Source organism: Carcharhinus amblyrhynchos, chromosome 9, assembly GCF_965287045.1.
Source record: "Carcharhinus amblyrhynchos chromosome 9, sCarAmb.v2.hapA, whole genome shotgun sequence".
NCBI lineage: Eukaryota > Metazoa > Chordata > Chondrichthyes > Carcharhiniformes > Carcharhinidae > Carcharhinus > Carcharhinus amblyrhynchos.
The window spans coordinates 4,838,442-4,859,906 of record NC_137332.1 but is presented as its reverse complement, the minus strand read 5'-3'; the positions used below and the strand labels follow the sequence as shown (position 1 = coordinate 4,859,906).

General features: G+C 50.0%; 1 protein-coding gene across 2 annotated transcripts in view; it reads right to left on the bottom strand.

Annotated features, from left to right (window-relative positions):
* Positions 1 to 924: 924 nt before the first annotated feature.
* Positions 925 to 21,465, bottom strand: part of lpar3 (lysophosphatidic acid receptor 3) — a 56,769-nt gene continuing 36,228 nt past the window's right edge. For both annotated transcript variants that reach the window (XM_080195097.1, XM_080195098.1), the window contains exon 4: positions 925 to 1,281. In XM_080195097.1, the coding sequence (XP_080051223.1) occupies positions 959 to 1,281 (323 nt within the window). In that variant the 3' untranslated portion in view covers positions 925 to 958. The remainder of the gene's footprint in view (positions 1,282 to 21,465) is intronic.

Below are 21,465 nucleotides of genomic sequence, written 5' to 3'. Positions count from 1 at the left end.
TGACGGTCTTTCTTGAACCACTGCAATCCAAGCAGCAGTGGTGGTCCCAAAGGCGTTCAGTGTGGAAAAGCAAGACCTAGAATGAGAAAGGGGCTCCGTGTGGTTCTCTGTGACAGTCCTGTCACATGTTTGTAACACCTCCTTTGCTCCGAATTCCACCTTTCTTTCGTTGATGTTTTAAACCTGTGTTGAATCAGTTTCCCAGTGTGAGAGGGTGACACTTTACACACCATACTTCCATCAAGTTGAGTAAAGTGTGGCTTCTGTACAAAAAAGTGCACCTGACTAAATCAGATAAGGGCGGCAACGGTGGCGCAGTGGTTAGCACTGCTGCCTCACGGTGCCAGGGTCCTGAGTTCGATCCCTGCTTGGGTCACTGTCTGTGTGGAGTTTGCACGTTCTCCCCTGTTTGCTCCGGGTGCTCCGGTTTCCTCCCACAGTCTGAAGATGCGTGGGTTGGATGCATTGGCCATGATAAATTGCCCCTTAGTTTCCTGGAATGTGTAGGTTAGAGGGATTAGCAGGGTAAATGTGTGGAGATACGGGGATAGGGCCTGGGGCGTGATTGTTGTCGGTGCAGACTCGATGGGCCGAATGGCCTCCTTCAGCACTGTAGGGATTCCAAGATCCTCATAAAGGTCACAATTATCTTCTTTGAGTGGTGACTGAGTGCATCAAAACAGTTGCTGGGAAATGTCCAGCGCAATGCTAACTGTGTCTTCTTAAAGGGAAAAAAAAACTCACACCTAAAGAGGCGAAACCAGTTCCGGAAATTATTCGGCAACAATTCCCCCCACCCCGTGACAAAATTCGACTGGGATTGCTAAAACAGCCACCCAACAGGTTCAGTAAATACCTTACGAAATTGTATTTGTGCTTTGTGAGAAACTTGTCGATGGTCAGCAAGTTTGAGACTTTTTTGAGGCAGTCTCGAGCGGGGTTCGATTCGTGAAAACACTCAGCTTTGGGGCCCTTTCTGAAGGTGATGGCAAATGGTGCCCGTCTCCGCATTTTCAGAGATGGCGCTGTGCCTGTTTGAGGTGGACTTCAAAGTGTCCTGTTCCGTTTCCACCCTGTTCCCACAGCAGGCACGCAGCATGTGCTTTATCACGTGCCACATTTCGGGATCCTTGTAGGAGTAAATGATTGGATTCATCAGTGAATTGGTCAAAGCCAGCAGGAGCACCCATATCTTTACAGTCAGCACATTGCAGCTGGTGCAGTGAATGCCATCCAGAAGCACCACAATCAAACCTGGAGTCCAGCAAAAAATAAAGGCACCTGGAAGAGAAAAGCAACATTAGATCTAGCGGAACACTCAATGTTTCACACCATCAGCTTCTGCAGAACTCCTTTCGTAAGAAATAGGAGCAGGAGTAGGCCATCTAGCCCCTCGAGCCTGCCCCGCCATTCAATAAGATCATGGCTGATCTGAAGTGGATCAGTTCCACTTTCCCACTTTCTCTCCATAACCCTTAATTCCCTTATCGATCAGAAACCTATCTACCCGTGACTTAAATATATTTAGCGAGGCAGCCTCCACCACTTCAACAGGCAGAGAATTCCAGAGATTCACCACCCTTTGAGAGAAGAAGTTCCTCCTCAACTCCGATCTAAACTGCCCCCCCTCTTATCTTGAGGCTGTGCCCTCTAGTCCTACTGTCCTTTCTAAGTGGGAAGAATCTCTCTACCTCTACCCTATCCATCCCCTTCACTATCTTGTAAGTTTCTATAAGATCCCCCCTCATCCTTCTAAACTCTGAAGAGTACAGGCTCATTCTATTCAATCTCTCCTCATAGGCTAACCCCCTCATCTCCGGTATCAGCCTGGTGAACCTCAGAATTTACTCTGGGGGGGGGAGGAGTGTTTTGCAAAGAGCGAAGAGCAAAAAAAAAGTACAGCACAGGCCCTCCAAGCCTGGGCCAAATCAGGATGTGCTAACTAAACTAAAAAAAAACCTTCTGCCCTCACTCAGTCCGTCTCCCTCCATTCCCTCCTTATTCATTATCCACCCTGATTCCTCTTACACATTGCTAATGTGCCGGCTTCCACCCTGAGGACAGCATGGTGGTTAGCCTCTGGGATTAGCTTCAAATCCCAGCTTGGGTCACTGTCGTGAAGTGAACACATTCTCCTCGTGTCTGCGTGGGTTTCCTCTGGGTGCTCCGGTTTCATCCCATAGCCCAAAGATGTGCAGGTTGGGTGGATTGGCCGTGCTAAATTGCCTCTTAGTGTCAGGGCGCCTAGCGAGGGTAAATGCATGGGATTATGGGATAGGGTCTGCGTGGGCTTGTGGTTGGTGCACACTCAATGGGCCGAATGGCCTCTTTCTTCACTGTAGGGTTCTATGATTCTAAGTACTGGGGTTACAGGAATAGGGCCTGGTTGGGATATGGTTGGTACAGACTCAATGGGCTGAATGGCCTCCTTCTGTACAGTCAGGATTCCTCGGACAGTGCATTCCAGGCACCCGCCACTCTCTGCATGAAAAACCTTCCCCTTGTAATTGACACTTATATCCTTGGAAAAAAAACCCTCTGACTATCCACCTTGTCCGTGCCTCTCATAATTTTGTAGACCTCTATCAGGTCTCCCCTCAGCCTCCACCTTTCCAGCGAAAACAATCCTAGTTTATTCAATCTCTCCTCATCGCCAACACCCTCGAGACCAGGCAACATCCTGGTGAACCTTCTTTGCACTCTCTCCAAAGCTTCCACGTCCTACTGGTGGTGCACTGACCAGAATTGCAGGTAATACTCCAAATTTAGCCTAACCAAGGTCTTGTATAGCTGCCACATAATTTCCCAACTCATGTACTCAATGCCCCACTCAATGCATGTTATTTGCCTTCTTAATCACCTTGGCCACCTGCGTTGCTCCTTTTGGGGAACTGTGGACTTGCATGCCCAGATCCTTCTGTATTTAAATGTTGCTAAGTGTTCTGCCATTTACAGTATAATTCACACCCAAATTTGACCCTCCAAAATGCATCACCTCACATTTGTCCAGATTAAACTCCATTTCTGTGCCCAAGTCTCCAATCTATCTAAATCCTGTTGTATCCTCTGACAATCCCCAGCATTATGAGCACTCCACCAATCTTTGTGTCATCCGCAAACTTACTAATCAGCACACCCACATTTACCTCCAGATCATTTATGTATATGACAAACAACAGAGGTCCCAGCGCTGATCCCTGCGGAATGTCACTAGCTACAGATCTGCATTCTGAAAAACACTCTTCCACCGTTACTCTCTGCCTTCTATAACCAAGCCAGTTCTGTATCAGTCTGGCCAGACCTTCACAAATCCCATGTGATTTTAGTTTGCCATGTGGGACCTTGTCAAACACGTTACTAAAGTCCATATAAACTACATCCACCGTCCTTCCCTCAGCGATTATCTTTGTCACCTCTTCAAAAAACTCAATCAAGTTGGGGAGATATAGCCTTCTCCGTATAAGATCATGCTGCCTGTCACTAACTAGTCTATTTTCTTCCAAATATGCATATATCCCGTCCGTCAGTATTTTCTCCAAAACCTTCCCCACCAGTGACATCAGGCTCGCCGGCCTATAACACTGGCTATTCTCCAGTCCTATGGTACATGGCCTGTGGTCAAAGAGCATGTGATGATTATAGAATCATAGAATCCTTACAGTACAGAAAGAGGCCATTTGGCCCATCGAGTCTGAATCTGCCACAATCCCACCCAGGCCCTATTCCTGTAACCCCACATATTTACCCTGCTAACCCCCTGACACTAGGGTCAATTTAGCATGGCCAATCAACCTAACCCACACATCTTTGGACTGTGGGAGGAAACCGGAGCACCTGGAGGAAACCCGCACAGACACGGGGAGAATGTGCAGACTCCACACAGACAGTGATCCGAGGCTGGAATTGAACCTGGGTCCCTGATGCAGCGCTAACCACTGCGCTTTCCCTCTGTTAAGGCTCCAGGTATTTCTTCCCTTGCCTCCCGCAGTAACCTGGGATGGATTCCATCCGGTCCTGGGGTCTTGTCTAACTTAATGCAACGGTTGCAAAGACCAAAATTCCAAATCCCACCCCCACTACCTCGTCACAACATTGGCAAAAAACATAAAGACTTGGATTTATAACCTTCATTGGCGAATGTTTCAGAAAGAAGCTTGTCCCCTGGCTCTGAGAACGAGCTATCTATTTATGCCCATTCTGCGTTTTTTTTCCTCTTCAAGTACTTATCCAATTCCATTCTTTGACAGTTACCATGGAAGCTGTTTCTATCACCCTCTCAGCCAGTACATTGTTAATCACAACAATATGTTGCATAAATATCTTTGCCCCTACTGTTCCACAACAAACTACAATGAGATAAGAGCCAGAGCTGATTAAATGTTGAAACATTGGACATTAAATCAGTTTAGCTTGCCTTTGTAAATTTCTGAAATAACTTGGAAGCAAAAAAATGAGAATCTGACCAGAAACAGCTTCAGCTTTCCATCTCTTGGGAAAAGAATGACTCATTTTATTCAACACTGTAATTTAACTCAATACATCACATTTCCTCTAACCTCACACTTCACATTAATGAAATGTTTTAATTATTGTTCTGATCGACGCAGTGTATAAAACACAAGGCTGTCTTTCCCTTGAATTTCCCTGGAACTGCGTCACTCTGGAAGATTAAAGAATGTATTCGAAATCTGACTGTCATCTCTGTACACGGGGAGAGTGGGAAGCGAGAGTGTTAGCGTTTAAAAACTGGATGTGCTTTGAGTTGAGATTGTTTCTTTGTTCTTTAACAGGGTTTTAGTTCAGTCGGGCAGTGTGGCCGGTGCAGGCTTGGAGGGCCGAAGGGCCTGTTCCTGTGCTGTAATTTTCTTTGACCTTTGTCGTTCTTTATGACTAAACCAGTCAGCTGGGCGCTGTGTTTTGGGACATCATTATAGAACATAGCGCAGTACAGGCCCTTCAGCCCTCGATGTTGCGCCGACCAGTGGAACCAATCTAATGACCCTCTAACCTAAACTATTCCAATGTTATCCATATGCCCATCCACTGACCATTTGAACGCCCTTAAAGTTGGCGAGTCCACAACTGCTGCAGGCAGGGCATTCCACACCCTTACTACCCACTGAGTGTATTGGCAACATTTTAGTTTTAGATTGCTAAACTGACCAACAAACTAAAAAAAAAACAGAATACATACAAGGGTTTCCTTGGATCCTCTAACCTTATAATTTTGCTTCCCAACACCACTCATTATACATCCCTACACATCACTTGTTATTTGACCAAGCAACACCCTTCTTGATGCTGATATGATGGCAGCAGTGTGTAATGGCTAAAATTAGCCTGAAACATTGAGTCACGATTCCTGTGCTGTAACCATTCAGCCCATCGAGTCAATATCAGCTCTCTGAGCTGAACTCACTCCCCCCATTCTCTCCCCAACGCCTTGGCACTTCCTGTCCTTTAGGTGTTTATCCCTTTTGAAAGTTTGACCCTGTCACCACCAGATAGAACATTCCACTGTGGGAAAAAGCTTCAGCCATGGCGCCTCTGCATTTTCTTGCCAATCACTTTAATCTGTGTCCTCTGGATCTCAATCTTTTCTGGAGGTAGCAGGAATGACAGGGGATGATCCGTTAAATGCGGAGGTTGGTGGGATGGAAGATAAGGGCAAGGGAATCCTATAACATTCAAACACACAGCCATTGAGAACCTGCCTTGAAACCAAACTGTCTTCTCTAAACTATCAGTCAAACTAAAAGGCTATTTATAAACCTCATCAAAACATTTCAACACTATTATTTGCTCATAAAACTGCCAATCAAACTAAGCTTATGAATGATTCCCTTCACAGTTCTGCAAGTAACCTCTGGCTCAGTTAAATCTACTTGTCAGAGTTGGAGCTCAACTATACATTCGTAATGAAATTACATTTCACAACTGAATAAACAACCACGCCAGAGCTTAAGGCAAAAGAGCATTTGAAGTTGTCTGAACAGATATCGAACCATCTGTTCATTTTTTTTTTCAAAGGCCTTCAACAAAATAAGTCTGGTATCTGTTCAGTTTTTCAAAAGCTTGTGTTTAAATTAATGTAAAAATTAAAGCACAGTGTCATAAGAACATAAGAACATAAGAACATAAGAAATAGGAGCAGGAGTAGGCCATCTAGCCCTTCGAGCCTGCCCCGCCATTCAATAAGATCATGGCTGATCTGTCGTGGCTCAGTTCCACTTTCCCGCCCTCTCCCCATAACCCTTAATCCCTTCTCTTATCAAAAACCCATCAACCCGCTTCTTAAAAATATTTAGCGAGGCAGCCTCCACCACTTCAACGGGCAGAGAATTCCAGAGATTCACCACCCTTTGAGTGAAGAAGTTCCTCCTCAACTCCGTTCTAAACCGCCTCCCCTTTATCTTGAGGCTGTGCCCCCTAGTCCTACTGTCTTTTTTGAGCTATTTTTGTCTAGATGACCCATCAGAATTCTCAATTTTTTTGAATGTAGAGGAGCACTTTGTCCAATGGATAAAGCAATTCAATTCATGTGAATGCTCAGAGAATGCTGGTCAACTTAATGGTCACTTACCACTTAAGGACAGACTCCAATGATCAAAATGATACTTAAATTGTCATACACTATTACATTTGAAGTTGATGATGAGAGCTTTTAAACTTTCCAATCAATAGGTTCTTGGTCTACAGCAGGTTTCATACAAGGTTCACAAACTAAGTGACCTGGGATGTTTTACTTAGGCTTCAGGAATATATTAGCCTTGCTGAAGGCTGCAGTCTCTGAGTGTCTGGTTGTGATCCGCTATTATTCCCGTGTGAATCAGAATGGGAGCTGGCGGGATTCAGGTGGTAATTGTAAATTTATGGACCATGCTTCAAGCTGTGGCTGTCCGACACAGGTTTGCCCCCACGTAGGGGTGGAAAAATACAACTTCTTAACTCTCCTGAGTGGCTGCCAGCACCTATGGAGTATTTCCAGCATTGCTAACCAGGTATGGGGTGGCACGGTGGCACAGTGGTTAGCACTGCTGCCAGGGACCTGGGTTCAATTCCCGGCTTGGGTCACTGTCTGTGCAGAGTTTGCACATTCTCCCCGTGTCTACATGTGTTTCCTTCAAGTGCTCCAGATTTCTCCCACAGTCCGAAAGACATGCTGGTTAGGTGCGTTGATCACGTTAAATTCTCCCTCGGTGTACCTGAACAGGCGTCGGAGTGTGGCGAATCGGGGATTTGCACAGTAACTTCATTGCAGTGTTAATGTAAACCTACTGATGATTAATGAATAAACTTTACCTTTTAACTCAGTTAAAAGGGGCAGAACGAAGTTAGATCTAATTGAACTTTCCCAATGGTCCAGATGTAGACAAACAATGTTCCCAGCTTTACACCAATGTCTACATTTATTTTTCAAAAACACTCAAAAGAAGGGAACTGCTTCCCATTCAACAGCTCAGGGTTGAGTGTATGGTACCCATTCGGAAGATTACCCATTTGAGGATAGTTCAATGGTAGGTCAGTAGGTGGCAGCATTGCTCCATTAGCAAGTCCCAGACTGAGGGGAAAGTAGATTCCCATGTTGGACATTTGGTGTCACAGCCCCGCACTGTCCTGCACTGGCACTAAACTCTGGGACTCCTGACCAGACAGCTGACGGAAATATCAGGACAAAAAAAAATGGCAGAGGCTGGAAATCTGAAACAAGAATGGAAACTGTTGGAAGTACTCCAATTCTGCCAGAGCATTTCCCGCACTTTCTGCTTTTATTCGGACAGTATCGGTATCTGGGCCAGTGCGAGTCTTAATTGTTAAAAAGGCAGCGTGAAGATAAATCTGAACAAATCACTGCAGACGCTGAAATCCAGAACTGCCCAGTCACGGTGACTGCGCCATCTCCCAGAATTCCTCTCCGTGATGTCTCCCTCCTGCACCAACCACCTCCCCCCCCCCCCCCCCCCCCCCCCAGCAACACCCCCACCCCCGTCACCAATTCGATTCGTTCTCAAATCCCCAGAGGGCGATTTGAACCTATCAGAAGCGAATGTTAGAGAAGTCAGAGAGGTTTACAGCACGGAAACAGGCCCTTCGGCCCAACTTGTCCATACCGCCCAGTTTTTACCCCTAAACTAACCCCAATTGCCCGCATTTGGCCCCTATCCCTCGATACCCATCGTACCCACGTAACTGTCTAAATGCTTTTGAAAAGACCAAATGGTGCCCACCTCTACTACCACCCCGGGCAGCTCGTTCCAGACACTCACCACCCTCCGTGTGGAAAAATTGCCCCCTCTGGACCCTTTCGTCTCTCTCCCCTCTCACCTTAAACCTAATGCCCTCTAGTTTTAGACTCCCCCACCTTTGGGGAAAGGAGCGGAGGGGGTGGTGGAGGGGAGTCACTGAGCCACGGCAAACTGCACTGGAATCAGAAATCACTCCTAACTCATTGGACTAAACCAGAATTGTTTGATTTGCCTCAAAGCAGCTTCCAAGAAGTTGCATTCCAAATCTGGGTGACTCGAACTGAGAAATCTCACCAAAATCCAACACGCTAATGTTACTCGGAGGTGTTTGTGTTGACAGAATCAGGTCAGGACTTTTTGCCCGTGAGAAAGAGCCTGTGTCTGAAACGTTAGCGATCGGACAGTTACAACTTGTGCAAGAGAGACTCCTACGATCGCTAATCTGACACATGGACATGCGCCAAACGCATCAACAACAGTCATGGTGTAAGCTGCCAGTGTTACCTGACACAAAAGGAATAACAAAAAAACATTTAAATAACCACCAGTTGGCAGGGCAGAAACTTGAATCTTCGCAGACGAATCATAGAAACCCCTACAGTACAGAAAGAGACCGTTCAGCCCATCGAGCCTGCACCGACCACAATCCCACCCAGGCCCTACCCCCCCATCCCTACATATTATACCCACTAATCCCTCTAACCTACGCATCTCAGGACTCTAAGGGGCAATTTCTTAGCACGGCCAAACAACCTAACCCGCACGTCTTTGGAGTGTGGGAGGAAACCGGAGCACCTGGAGGAAACCCACGCAGACACGGGGAGAATGTGCAAACTGTCCACACGGACAGTGACCCGAGCCGGGAGTCGAACCCAGGACCCTGGAGCTGTGAAGCAGCAGTGCTAACCGCTCTGCTACCGTGCCCCTAAGAGGGACAATGGCCACGGTTCGATTCTCCCATCCTGTTGTGTTACTTTTTTAGCGCCGTGGGCCGGGAGATTTTTGGCCGATTCTCAGGCTCCGTGCATGCGTTCGTGTCCCGCTAACTGTCCCCCAGCGCCAGATTTCCAGCCGCACTAGATCCGTGCCAGAAACCAGCAGCGAGGGGCAAAGACCATGGTCATTGTAAGGAAAATTAAAATACAATAATTGGGCCCCGGACTGAGGTCTCCGGGCCCACTGGCATCTCCCCCATGCCCCCACCCGCCCGCCAGAGTGGCTCAGTCCGGCGGGGATTACAGGGGCTCCCCGCTAAGGGGGGGAAACTAGCAACCCTACCCCGCTGGAGTGAAGCAGGCCATTCGGAGACTCCAGAGGGCTTCACCACCCCGGGGGCACGGGCACCCTGGCAGTGCCAGCCTGTGCCCCCAAGGGGCAAAGTGGCAATGCCCAGGAGGCACCTTGGCACTGCCCATCAGGCATGGGGGCAGAGCCAAGAGGTGGTGGAGTATGGCGCAGGGCTTAGGGGCCAGGGTCTGATGGGGCAGGGCCTGGAGGCAATCGGTGGGGCTTGGTTGGGGTTGGGGGTTGGGGGTCCACTGCCATTCTGCCATCGGGATCAGTGGGGAAAGGAGGGAGTCCAGCGATTGGGGCGGTCTGGGGCTGGGGGTGGTGGGGAGGGGGGAGGGGGGGAGGGTGTCGGGGGGTGGGGGGGGTGAGCTGGTGACCACACTGCCAATCGTGCTTTCCTGGCTCTCTTATTCTTGACTTCCACCCACCCTCCCCCCTTCTCCCTATCGACACTACCCTAACCCCACCGTTCAACTGAACAGAGGGGAGAAGAGAAGGTTAAAAAATCTCTAGCTATAGAAATCTACTTTACTGCAAGCATTGAGGATTATCCTTTAAACAAAATAGCAAGTATACAGAGAAGCCCACGTGATAGAACATAGAACACTACAGCACAAACAGGCCCTTCGGCCCACAAGTTGCGCCGATCATATCCCTACCTACCAGGCCTATCTATAACCCTCAATCTCATTAAATCCCATCTACTCATCCAGAAGTCTCTTAAAAGACCCCAGCGAGTTTGCCTCCATCACCACCGACGGCAGCCGATTCCATTCACTCACCACCCTCTGAGTGAAAATCTCACTAAGTGCGATGTCCGCACTTCCCTACAAGGGTCTCTAGGTGGTAAGAAGGAGTGAGAAACTCAGCTTTAGGCCAACGTCCCCGTGGACCTTAGCTCCGCTCAGAATCGAACCCAATGCTGCTCTGTACGTCACAGCTTTAAGCAGGAAGGTGGCCCGAGTCCCAGATGACCATAGGCTGCTCGGTCCCTGTGTTGAGGGAGAGCTGTCTGGAGGTGATTTAACCTGAGGATCACCACAACTCAGGGAGAGGCTGAGAGTGAATAACTCCAGCTGGTACAGGAATGGGCGTGAAACCAGTTAGTACGTTTAAAGTCGCATTTAACTATGAATAGCCCATTTGGAACCCAGCACACGGAACCTTCCAGCCTTTGGGTGCAGCACCATAACAGCGAGGATCTCCATCAGCTCAGACGTGGCTGGGGTGGTCACAGTAAGATGTCTCACAACGCCAGGTTTATCTGGCAGCACGAGCTTTGGGGGCGCTGCTCCTTCATCAGGAGAGTGAGGAGCTGTGTTCACAAACAGCGAATACGGACATGCCCGGGGGTCTTAGGGGTCAGTGAAGCCCCCCTCCCCAAGGTTACTGGAGGCTTGATGGAGACGTGCCCATCGGGTAGTGTCCACCTGGCAGTGACCCCCAAGCACCACAGCAGGGCCAGTTGGGCACCCCCAGTGTGCCAGTAGCAGTGCCAGGTGATGACGCCTGGGGGGGGGGGGGGGGGGGGGGATGGGGCCATAACAGTTTTGCAAGAGGGTCATTCAGAGTGGATCGCGGAGGAGCTCAGGATGGGAGGAGGGAAGAGGCATGACAGAGGTTAGGATTGGGGGGGGGGGGTGCATTTCGGGGGCCATGATGTGACACCTAGCGGGGGTGGGGGGGGGGCCTGATGCCCCGTTGGGAGAGGGAGACATGCCAATCATGAGTTGGGTGGTGGGGGTTGGGGCGATGCCTGTGGGGGGAGCGGGGGGGGGGATCTCCCATTGAATGACAAAATGGTGGCTGTGCGCCCTGAAGCCGGGCTCACCGACCTGTTTACGCACCCCCCCACCCCCCCCGCCCCCCACCCCCCCCCCGCCCCCCCACCCCCCACCCCCCCCCCCACCCCCCCCCCCCGCCCCCCCACCCCCCCACCCCACCCCCCCCCACAAAACCCCCCCCCCCCCCAAACCCGCCCCCCCCCCCCACCACCACCACCCCCCACCCCTCCCAGCTCCGGCGCCAAACTACCAACAAAGGGTTAATGGGTGGAAATGGTGCCCCCCATACTAAGGCTGCTGGCTTATCCAGAGTAAAACCCAGTCAGGTTTATTAATATAAACCCGTTATATCCAATAAATCAGTTACTATTCAGACATACCAATGTCCCAGCAATCACAACCTATCTACAACACTGCCCCCTGGAGTTGACATCAAAGATCCCATCACACCACACAAACAAAAACAATCCTAATCCCCAGTGTCCTGCCTCATATTAATGTCTCATGTGGGGTCAGTGCTGAGGGAGTGCCGCACTGTCAGAGGGTCAGTGCTGAGGGAGTGCCGCACTGTCAGAGGGTCAGTGCTGAGGGAGTGCCGCACTGTCAGAGGGTCAGTGCTGAGGGAGTGCCGCACTGTCAGAGGGTCAGTGCTGAGGGAGTGCCGCACTGTCAGAGGGTCAGTGCTGAGGGAGTGCCACACTGTCAGAGGGTCAGTGCTGAGGGAGTGCCGCACTGTCAGAGGGTCAGTGCTGAGGGAGTGCCGCACTGTCAGAGGGTCAGTGCTGAGGGAGTGCCGCACTGTCAGAGGGTCAGTGCTGAGGGAGTGCCGCACTGTCAGAGGGTCGGTGCTGAGGGAGCGCCGCACTGTCAGAGGGTCAGTGCTGAGGGAGTGCCGCACTGTCAGAGGGTCAGTGCTGAGGGAGCGCCGCACTGTCAGAGGGTCAGTACTGAGGGAGTGCCGCACTGTCAGAGGGTCAGTGCTGAGGGAGTGCCACACTGTCAGAGGGTCGGTGCTGAGGGAGCGCCGCACTGTCAGAGGGTCAGTGCTGAGGGAGTGCCGCACTGTCAGAGGGTCAGTGCTGAGGGAGCGCCGCACTGTCAGAGGGTCAGTACTGAGGGAGTGCCGCACTGTCAGAGGGTCGGTGCTGAGGGAGCGCCGCACTGTCAGAGGGTCGGTGCTGAGGGAGTGCCGCACTGTCAGAGGGTCAGTGCTGAGGGAGTGCCGCACTGTCAGAGGGTCAGTACTGAGGGAGTGCTGCACTGTCAGAGGGTCAGTGCTGAGGGAGTGCCGCACTGTCAGAGGGTCAGTGCTGAGGGAGTGCTGCACTGTCAGAGGGTCAGTGCTGAGGGAGTGCCGCACTGTCAGAGGGTCAGTGCTGAGGGAGCGCCGCACTGTCAGAGGGTCAGTGCTGAGGGAGTGCCGCACTGTCAGAGGGTCAGTGCTGAGGGAGTGCCGCACTGTCAGAGGGTCGGTGCTGAGGGAGTGCTCAGAATAAGGATGAAGGCTCTACGTTATGATCGTGGGTATTTAGGTCAGCTAGGAGCAGGAGCTTGGTGCTAATATTCTCTGGACAATTACCTGAGCCGTTTGCAAATTACCATCAGGTATGTAAAATTAAAGAGATGAATGTATGGAAGAAGTAGGTTCCACACTGCCCCAGTACTGGGGAAAGTGGCTGTCCCCCACCAGACCTGAGCAGCAGTGGGACAGGAGTTCTGGCGAGCCTTTCAAAAAAGTAATCAACAGCTTGTGAGACCGAATTTTATTACAAACACAAGCAGTCGGTAGAGGGGATGATGTGTCAAAGTGAAATACATTTTAGATAATTAAATGAAAGATGAGCAATTCCAGTAGTCTGTTCATTATGATATAAACAGCAAAGAGAACATTCCAAAACTGTTTTATTTACAAAAGCTCAACTTTGGTCTCAATCTAAACAGTACAAAAAGTTCTTATGCAAACACAGGCCTAATGTTATTGCACAAAAGCATTCAATTCATCACCAAACAAGCATCTGGATTAAGTTGCCTTCTTTGCAATGGTTACCTATGGACAAAATATGAAGGTTTAAGAGAGACCTTGCCAATGTATAGAGGAAGAGGAACAAGTGAAGTCTCTTTTCTTTTGCATCATTGCAATGAGCTAGCTTAGTCAATAGCACCCAAGCACCAACTGCATCTCAGCGAGTCTCACTCTCACCTCTGAGGCAGAAGCCTATGGTTCAAATCCCACTCCAGGATTTGAGCACAAGAAGCTAAGTTGATATGTCAGGAGGGTTCTGCAATGCTGGGAGGTGACTCTCACCAACTTTACAGATACACCATAGAAAGCATCCTTTCTGGTTGTATCACCGCTTGGTATGGGCTCCTACTCTGCCCAAGATCGCAAGGAACAACAAATGGTCGTGAATGTAACCCAATCCATCACGCAAACCAGCCTCTCATTCATTAACTCTGTCTACACTTCCCGCTGCTTTGGCAAAGCAGCCAGTATAATTAAGGATCCCACACACCCCGGACATTCTCTCTTCCTTCGGGAAAAAGATACAGAAGTCGGAGGTCACGTACCAACCGACACAAAAACAGTTCCTTTCCTGCTGCCATCAGAATTTTGAATGGACCTACCTCACACTAAGTTGATCTTTCTCTACACCAATGCTATGACTGTAACACTGCACTCCCTCCTTTCCTTCTCTACAATGGTATGAATGATATGCTTTGTCTATTAAGCGCGCAAGAAACAATAATTTTCACTGTATGCTAATACATGTGACAATAAATAAATCAAATCAAATCAAATCAGGAGTGACGTTGAACTATGGACAGGTAGGAGATCCAGTGGCATGATTTAGTTTGTGAAACTCTGTTCCCCAGGGAGCAGGGGATGGAGGTGCATTGACTATATTAAAGGCTGTGAGGGAATTTTCACAGACCAGGGAATGGTAAGCTTTATTTGGGGGGAGTGGTGCAGACAGGACAGCGGAGTTGAGACCACAGCAAGATCAGCTGTGATTTTATCGAATGACAACGCAGACTCAAAGGGCTGAATGGCCTGTTCCTGCTCCTCAGCACGATGTCTGTTGTTTTTATGCTGATTTATCCAATGGCAGTTGGATTGCGCTGGGACCATTGGCAGGAGCTGAGCCCCGGTATGTTTTTAAACAGCGCTCACCACTTTTTAAACATATATATGCGTATAAATAAAACTTTATGCAGATAAGCTGCTAGTGCTAATGCCACAGTCTGTAGCAGTGACCTTGATCGCCGGTTACAGCTTTATCGCACTGGAGACGAGTTTGGGAACTTCTTGTGCTGAAGTATTCCTCCCTGACGCTGCCCGAAAGAGCGCTCTTTGTAAACCGCAACCGTCACGAGGTTGGAAAGCCTGCTGGGCTGCACAGGCGATGGGAAAACATTCTGTCACTGAATGCAAAAACAATGTGGAATAAGGAGATAAAGGAACAGTCCGCCTTATGGTCCAACGAGGGGCACACACGTGATGGGTCGTACTGGGGCTGCTCTTGGATGTTTCGAGAATAGCCTAGTGCTTGACGTCGTTAGTGTACACTTAAACTGGACCAGATACTGGGCAACACGACAGCTCAGTGACTATCACTGTTTGCTGTGCAGACACATGGATTTGGGCCGGTGTCTGCGGGAGTTTGCGCATTCTCCCCGTGCTTGCGTGGGTTTTCTCCGGGTGCTCCGGTTTCCTCCCACACCCCAAAGATGTGCTCTTAGGCTGATTGGTGTAACAAATTGTCCCTAAATTAGTCTCCCCTCAATGTGGAATGCCATAAGCATAGACAAGGGTCATGGGTGGGAGAGGGGACTCACAGTGTTAAAATGGCGGCGCAGGCTCGTTGGGCCGAAGGGTCTGTTTCCCGTGCTGTGTTGTTCTTTGTTCTTTGAAACTGATCAAATCACAAGTGAAATCTGGTGCAGCCGAGCGTGAATTAGGAAGTTAGGGAGGCGGCCTCTCGATTTGATGCCCCCTGAAGCGAACTGCCCACGTGGAATCCGGTGAAAATCCCCATCATCGTCACAAGTGATTGTCTTTAGGGGCCACCTCCTTTCCCAAATCCCAAAGAATCTTTCAATCTTTCATTTCTTTCTACTCTACAAACACTACGTCCATTTGAATTCCAATTCTCTCTTCCTCAAAGGCCTCTGTAAATGTGAGTTAATATAAGCTCTACCGCCCTGACCAAGTCCCGCTCTCCCATTACCTCAGTTCGCTATGACCACTCACCTCATCGTCTGGCCTCGCAACGCCTCAATTTTAAAACCTTCACCTCGTAAGAACATAAGAAATAGGAGTAGGAGTAGGCCATCTAGCCCTTCGAGCCTGCCCCGCCATTCAATAAGATCATGGCTGATCTGAAGTGGCTCAGTTCCACTTACCCGCTTTCTCCCCATAACCCTTAATCCCCTTGTCTATCAGAAACCTACCTACCCGTGACTTAAATATATTTAGCGAGGTAGCCTCCACCACTTCAACAGGCAGAGAATTCCAGAGATTCACCACCCTTTGAGTGAAGAAGTTCCTCCGCAACTCTGTTCTAAACTGCCCCCCCCTTATCTTGAGGCTGTGCCCTCTAGTCCTACTGTCCTTTCTAAGCGGGAAGAATCTCTCTACCTCTACCCTATCCATCCCCTTCATTATCTTATATGTCTCTATAAGATCCCCCCTCATCCTTCTAAACTCCAACGAGTACAGACCCAGGTCTCACCTCGCTTTGAGAATGCCTACACTGCGCAGCCTCGCTTCCCCGATGGGCACTGCCCGGGTAAATCCCTGACCACCTAGGGAGGCTTCAATGGGGTCCTGGTCCCGTGGTGTGATCATCGTGCCAGGCCGGCGTTAGCGGACACTCGTGCTGATTCTCAGTGTTGGTTCCGTGCACTGGGTCCCGAATGGACTACGCAGATCTAAACACGGCTTAAAATACACTAATCAGCTGTGGAGAGGGGCCGGGAACACAGCAAACCGTTTGGCACCAATCGGATTTTTAGGGTTGCACGCCAGGTTCCCCGCTGAGGGGGTAAACTCACACCCAACATCGCACAGCACGGTTTCACTCCACTTAAAACAAAACCTGCATCCTTCAAACATCCTGAGCAAACAGCTCCTTCTTCCCAACCACAGCCCATCCCCACCCCTCCCCTACCCCCCCATCCCCACCCCTCCCCCATCCCCACCCCTCCCCTACCCCCCCATCCCCACCCCCTCCACCATCCCCACCCCTCCCCTACCCCCCTATCCCCACCCCTCCCCTACCCCCCATCCCCACCCCCTCCCCCACCCCCACCCCTCCCCTACCCCCCATCCCCACCCCTCCCCTACCCCACCCATCTCCACCCCTCCCCCATCCCCACCCCTCCCCTACCCCCCATCCCCACCCCTCCCCCATCCCCACCCCCTCCCCTACCCCCCCATCCCCACCCCTCCCCTACCCCCCCATCCCCACCCCTCCCCTACCCCCCCATCCCCATCCCTCCCCTACCCCCCCATCCCCACCCCTCCCCTACCCCCCCATCCCCACCCCTCCCCTACCCCCCCATCCCCACCCCTCCCCTACCCCCCCATCCCCACCCCTCCCCTACCCCCCCATCCCCACCCCTCCCCTACCCCGCCCATCCCCACCTCTCCCCTACCCCCCCCATCCCCACCCCCTCCCCTACCCCACCCATCTCCACCCCTCCCCTACCCTGCCCATCCCTACCTCCTCCCCCATCCCCACCCCCTCCCCTACCCCACCCATCCCCACCCCTCCCCTACCCCTCATCCCCACCCCCTCCCCCATCCCCACCCCTCCCCCATCCCCACCCATCCCCACCCCTCCCCTACCCCGCCCATCCCCACCCCTCCCCTACCCCCCCATCCCCACCCCTCCCCCAACCCCACCCACCACCCATCGGTCCCTCCCCCACCCCATTCCCCTCCCACATTCCTCCACCACGGTTTTTGATAAGCGAGGGGATTAAGGGTTATGGGGAGAAAGCGGGAAAGTGGAACTGAGCCACGACAGATCAGCCATGATCTTATTGAATGGCGGGGCAGGCTCGAAGGGCTGGATGGCCGACTCCTGCTCCTATTTCTTATGTTCTTATTATCTGCCTCCGCCCCACCACCCCAAAACTCGAGAAGCAGTTCCCACGGCAGGACAGGAATTCACCGTTTGTTGAAGCCATCAATCTCCCAGCATTCACTGCCTGTGGGCAGTCGGATTTGTCAATGGATTTGTGAGCACTTGTATTATCCAAACAGATCATTCCCAGGAGTGACTGAAATTGAACAGTCCAGGTAGTGAAGGAAAGGCATTGGCTTTATCAACACTCAACTATTCAAAGCACGGAAATCCAACATTATTGTTATTCATTCATGGGAGTTGGGTGTTGCTGGTCAGGCCAGCGTTTATTGTCCATCCCTCATTGCTCTCGAGATGGTGGTGGTCAGGGTTTGGACTCAGCGACACTGAAGGGACGTCCATATATTTCCAAGTTAGGATGGTGAGTGTATTGGAGGGCTAATGGCGAACCACCTCTCCCACCTGAAGGATGTCAAGCCTTAGGCAGCAGGGGTCGAGTTGGGCCTTGAGTGAGGCGGGGATTATGGGTCATTCATGGTGGGGTTGTCAAACCTGAAGAAGTGTTGCGGTTGGACCTGTGGGAAAGGATGTCAGGCCTTGGACAGGTTGGGTTGTAACGGGCCTTGAGAGGGAAGGGGAGGGTGTCAGAGCTTCAGTAAGGAGGGGGTTTCCCTGTGCAGACGGGCCATGTGGGAAGGAGGGGGGAGAATATAGACAGACTGGGACTCCCAATCTTTGGAATGTTCCCAGTGCGAGTCAGTTGCTCATCCGAAGTTTGCACCTCCCGGGAGATTGCCATGTCAACATTACCCAGGAACTTACAGGGGTGTGGTGGAGGTCGGCAGGGCGGGGAGACCTCCCCAGTCCCTACTCCTCCCACACTGCTTCAGGACTCGGAAAACCTGAACGCTGCCAGCCCACTGTCCAGCGGACGGGATTGAGGAGTGTGGGAGGGGAATGGGGCGGGGGAGCGAACGAGCAGAGGTGACAGTTTGGCTTTCTGAATTCGGGGGTTGGCCTGACCGCGTTTCCCAAATGCAACAGAAAAAAATCCAATCGAAGAGAGGGCGGCAGTTCCTGCCTCCTGTCCTAGGGATATCCGCTTGGATCCCTGCGCTCATGTCCTGGAGTGGAACTTACAGACATCCAGGTTTACAGCGTGGAAACAGGCCCTTTGGCCCAACTTGCGCATGCAGCCCAATTTTTACCACTAAGCTGGTCCCAATTGCCCACGCTTGGTCCATATCCCTCCATACCCATTGTACCCATGTAACTGGCTAAATACTTTTTAAAAGACAAAATTGTACCCGCCTCCTCTACAACCTCTGGCAGCTTGTTCCAGACACTCACCACCCTCTGTGTGAAAAAAATTACCCCTCTGGACCCTTTTGTATCTCTCCCCTCTCACCTTAAACCAATGCCCTCTAGTTTTAGAGTCCCCTGCCTTTGGGAAGAATTTGAATGGAGAACCTACCAACTGAGAAACGAGAGTGATACCAACAAAGTCGTGGCTAATAAAAGGGAAAGTCCTGGAAGCTGTGCGCATATTACTGCCTGAAGAGACTAACAAAGTTGCCAATTAGAAGACACAGATTCATGTACACGGCACAGTAGGACAGTGGTTAGCACTGCTGCCTCACAGCACCAGGAACCCAGGTTCAATTCCGACCTCAGGTAACTACCTGTGTGGAGTTTGCACATTCTCCCCGTGTCTGTGTGGGCTTTCTCCGGGTGCTCCAGTTTCCTCCCACAGTCCAAAGATCCATGGATTGGCCATGCTAAATTGCCCCTTAGTGTCAGCAGTATGAGCAAGGTAAATATAAGAGGCTAGTGAAATAGTGCCTGGGTGGGATTGTTGTCGGTGCAGGCTCGATGGGCCAAATGGCTTCCTTCTGTACTGTAGGGATTCTGTGATGATAATTGGAAAAAGTATCAGAGGCAACATGCGGAAAGACAAGTTGTGATGGGGAATATGCGTCTTGGAAGTGAAGTGGGGAAGATCATAAAGGTGGGTATCTGACACATAGAATGGCAGCCTGGCACATAAAAAGGTTACCTGGGAGAGAGACATTAAGCAGGCACTGACTTTTAGCGCAGAAATTAGACAGTTATTTAAAGTTAAACATGCAGGAACCAGATACTGCAGGAAGCCAGTAAAGAGCTTGAGGCACTTTAAAGATAAGGACAGACCTAGGACAATAAGGACTGACAAAGAAATTAGCCATAAATGGGAATGGGAATACATGAATGCAGGAAAACCAATTACTGTATGTATAGATGAAACTAAGTCATTGATAGTCACTGATAGAGGAAATGCATCCATTCTATGAAACAATGAAATGTTAAAAGCAAATGTCTGTATATGTCTGGCTGTAATGATGTGTTAAACTATCGATCCTACTCAACTATAACAATGCGTTAAATGGCTAATGTCCGGACTATCCATTGTCTAAAAGTATAACAATGAATCACTCCTACTGTATTATTGAGAAAGTAGCTGCCGAGTACTGCAGAGAATTTCTCCGCGAAGATTTGTGTCAGAGATCAAGCTGTACTTTTGACCTCCAGTCTGACTCCAGTGGTAATTTTCCCACAACAGAAGGTCAATGAGTGAAGAACCCTGGAGATGAGGGGGTTGGCCTATGAAAAGAGACTAAATAGACTGGGTCTGTACTCATTGGAGTTTAGAAGGATGAGGGGGGATCTTATAGAGGCGTATAAGATAATGAAAGGGATGGATAGGGTAGAGGTAGAGAGATTCTTCCCACTTAGAAAGGGTAGCAGGACTAGAGGGCACAGCCTCAAAATTGGGGGGGTGCAGTTTAGATCAGAGTTGAGGAGGAACTTCTTCACTCAAAGGGTGGTGAATCTCTGGAATTCTCTGCCCGTTGAAGTGGTGGAGGCTACGTCGCTAAATGTATTTAAGTCGCGGGTAGATAGGTTTCTGATAGACAAGGGAATTAAGGGTTATGGGGAGAGGGCGGGAATGTGGAACTGATCCATGACAGATCAGCCATGATCTTATTGAATGGCGGGGCAGGCTCGAAGGGCTAGTTGGCCTGCTCCTGCTCCTATTTCTTATGTTCTTATGTTCTCATGTAATTGTAACTTTCAATGAGGGAATTGAATAAGTTCATTAAGGAGATAAATTTGATGGGCACTGGGAAAAGAGCAGGAGAGGAGGACTAATTGGAGAGCTCTTTCCAAAGGGCCAGCACAGGCAGGATGGCTAAAGGGCCTCCAACTGAGCTGTATTGTTGTCTGGTTCCAGGTCAACATGGATGTCAAATAGGTTTCACCTTTTCCCGTTACACCAGCTTCTCGCTCGCGGAGGCGCATGTTGCCCTTGGGGCAAATCCCCTTTGGAAAATTCAATGTAGCACCAAGACGGGAGTGAGTCAGAGAAAAGAAAAATTGCTCCAGTGAAGGGTTCATTATTCAAATAGCGAAATAATAAACCTGAGGGAGTTTGGACAGAGATGGGAAGTCAGGCAGATTGTAATTGTGTGGGTAACAGGATTGTGAAATTGTTGGACAGATCCTATCACACACAGGTGAGTGGGTGTGTTTTTGGACTGATTGCAGGTTAGGCTGGGAAACCAGCTGAATGAGAAAAGAATGGGCTTGTTCTTCTTGTTTTGAAAGATTATGGAGCCTCCGGTTCATTTCTTAGAACGAAAAGGTGGGACTTAATCTGCATTCCCCACAAGATAGAAATTACTTTGAAGAATCACCTCAAAGAACTCTGCACACAATCAGTCAGAGTAACTGCTCTTACATCGGAAAGAAAATGGAAATAAACAGCTCCAAGTTATCTGGTTTGGATTTACAAGTTCCTCTTTCCCCGTTAGTTTATATCAGTTTAATAAATTACTGAGAGAGAAAAGAGCTGACGTTTCAAGTCCAGATGATCCCTTATCAAAGCTTTCACATCTGGATTCGAAACGGCAGCTCTCTTCTCTCCTTACAGATGCTGTCAGACCTGCTGAGATTTTCCAGTATTTTCTCTCTTGGTGCCCAAATCTGTTCCCCCTTAATAAAGTTCCAATCTCA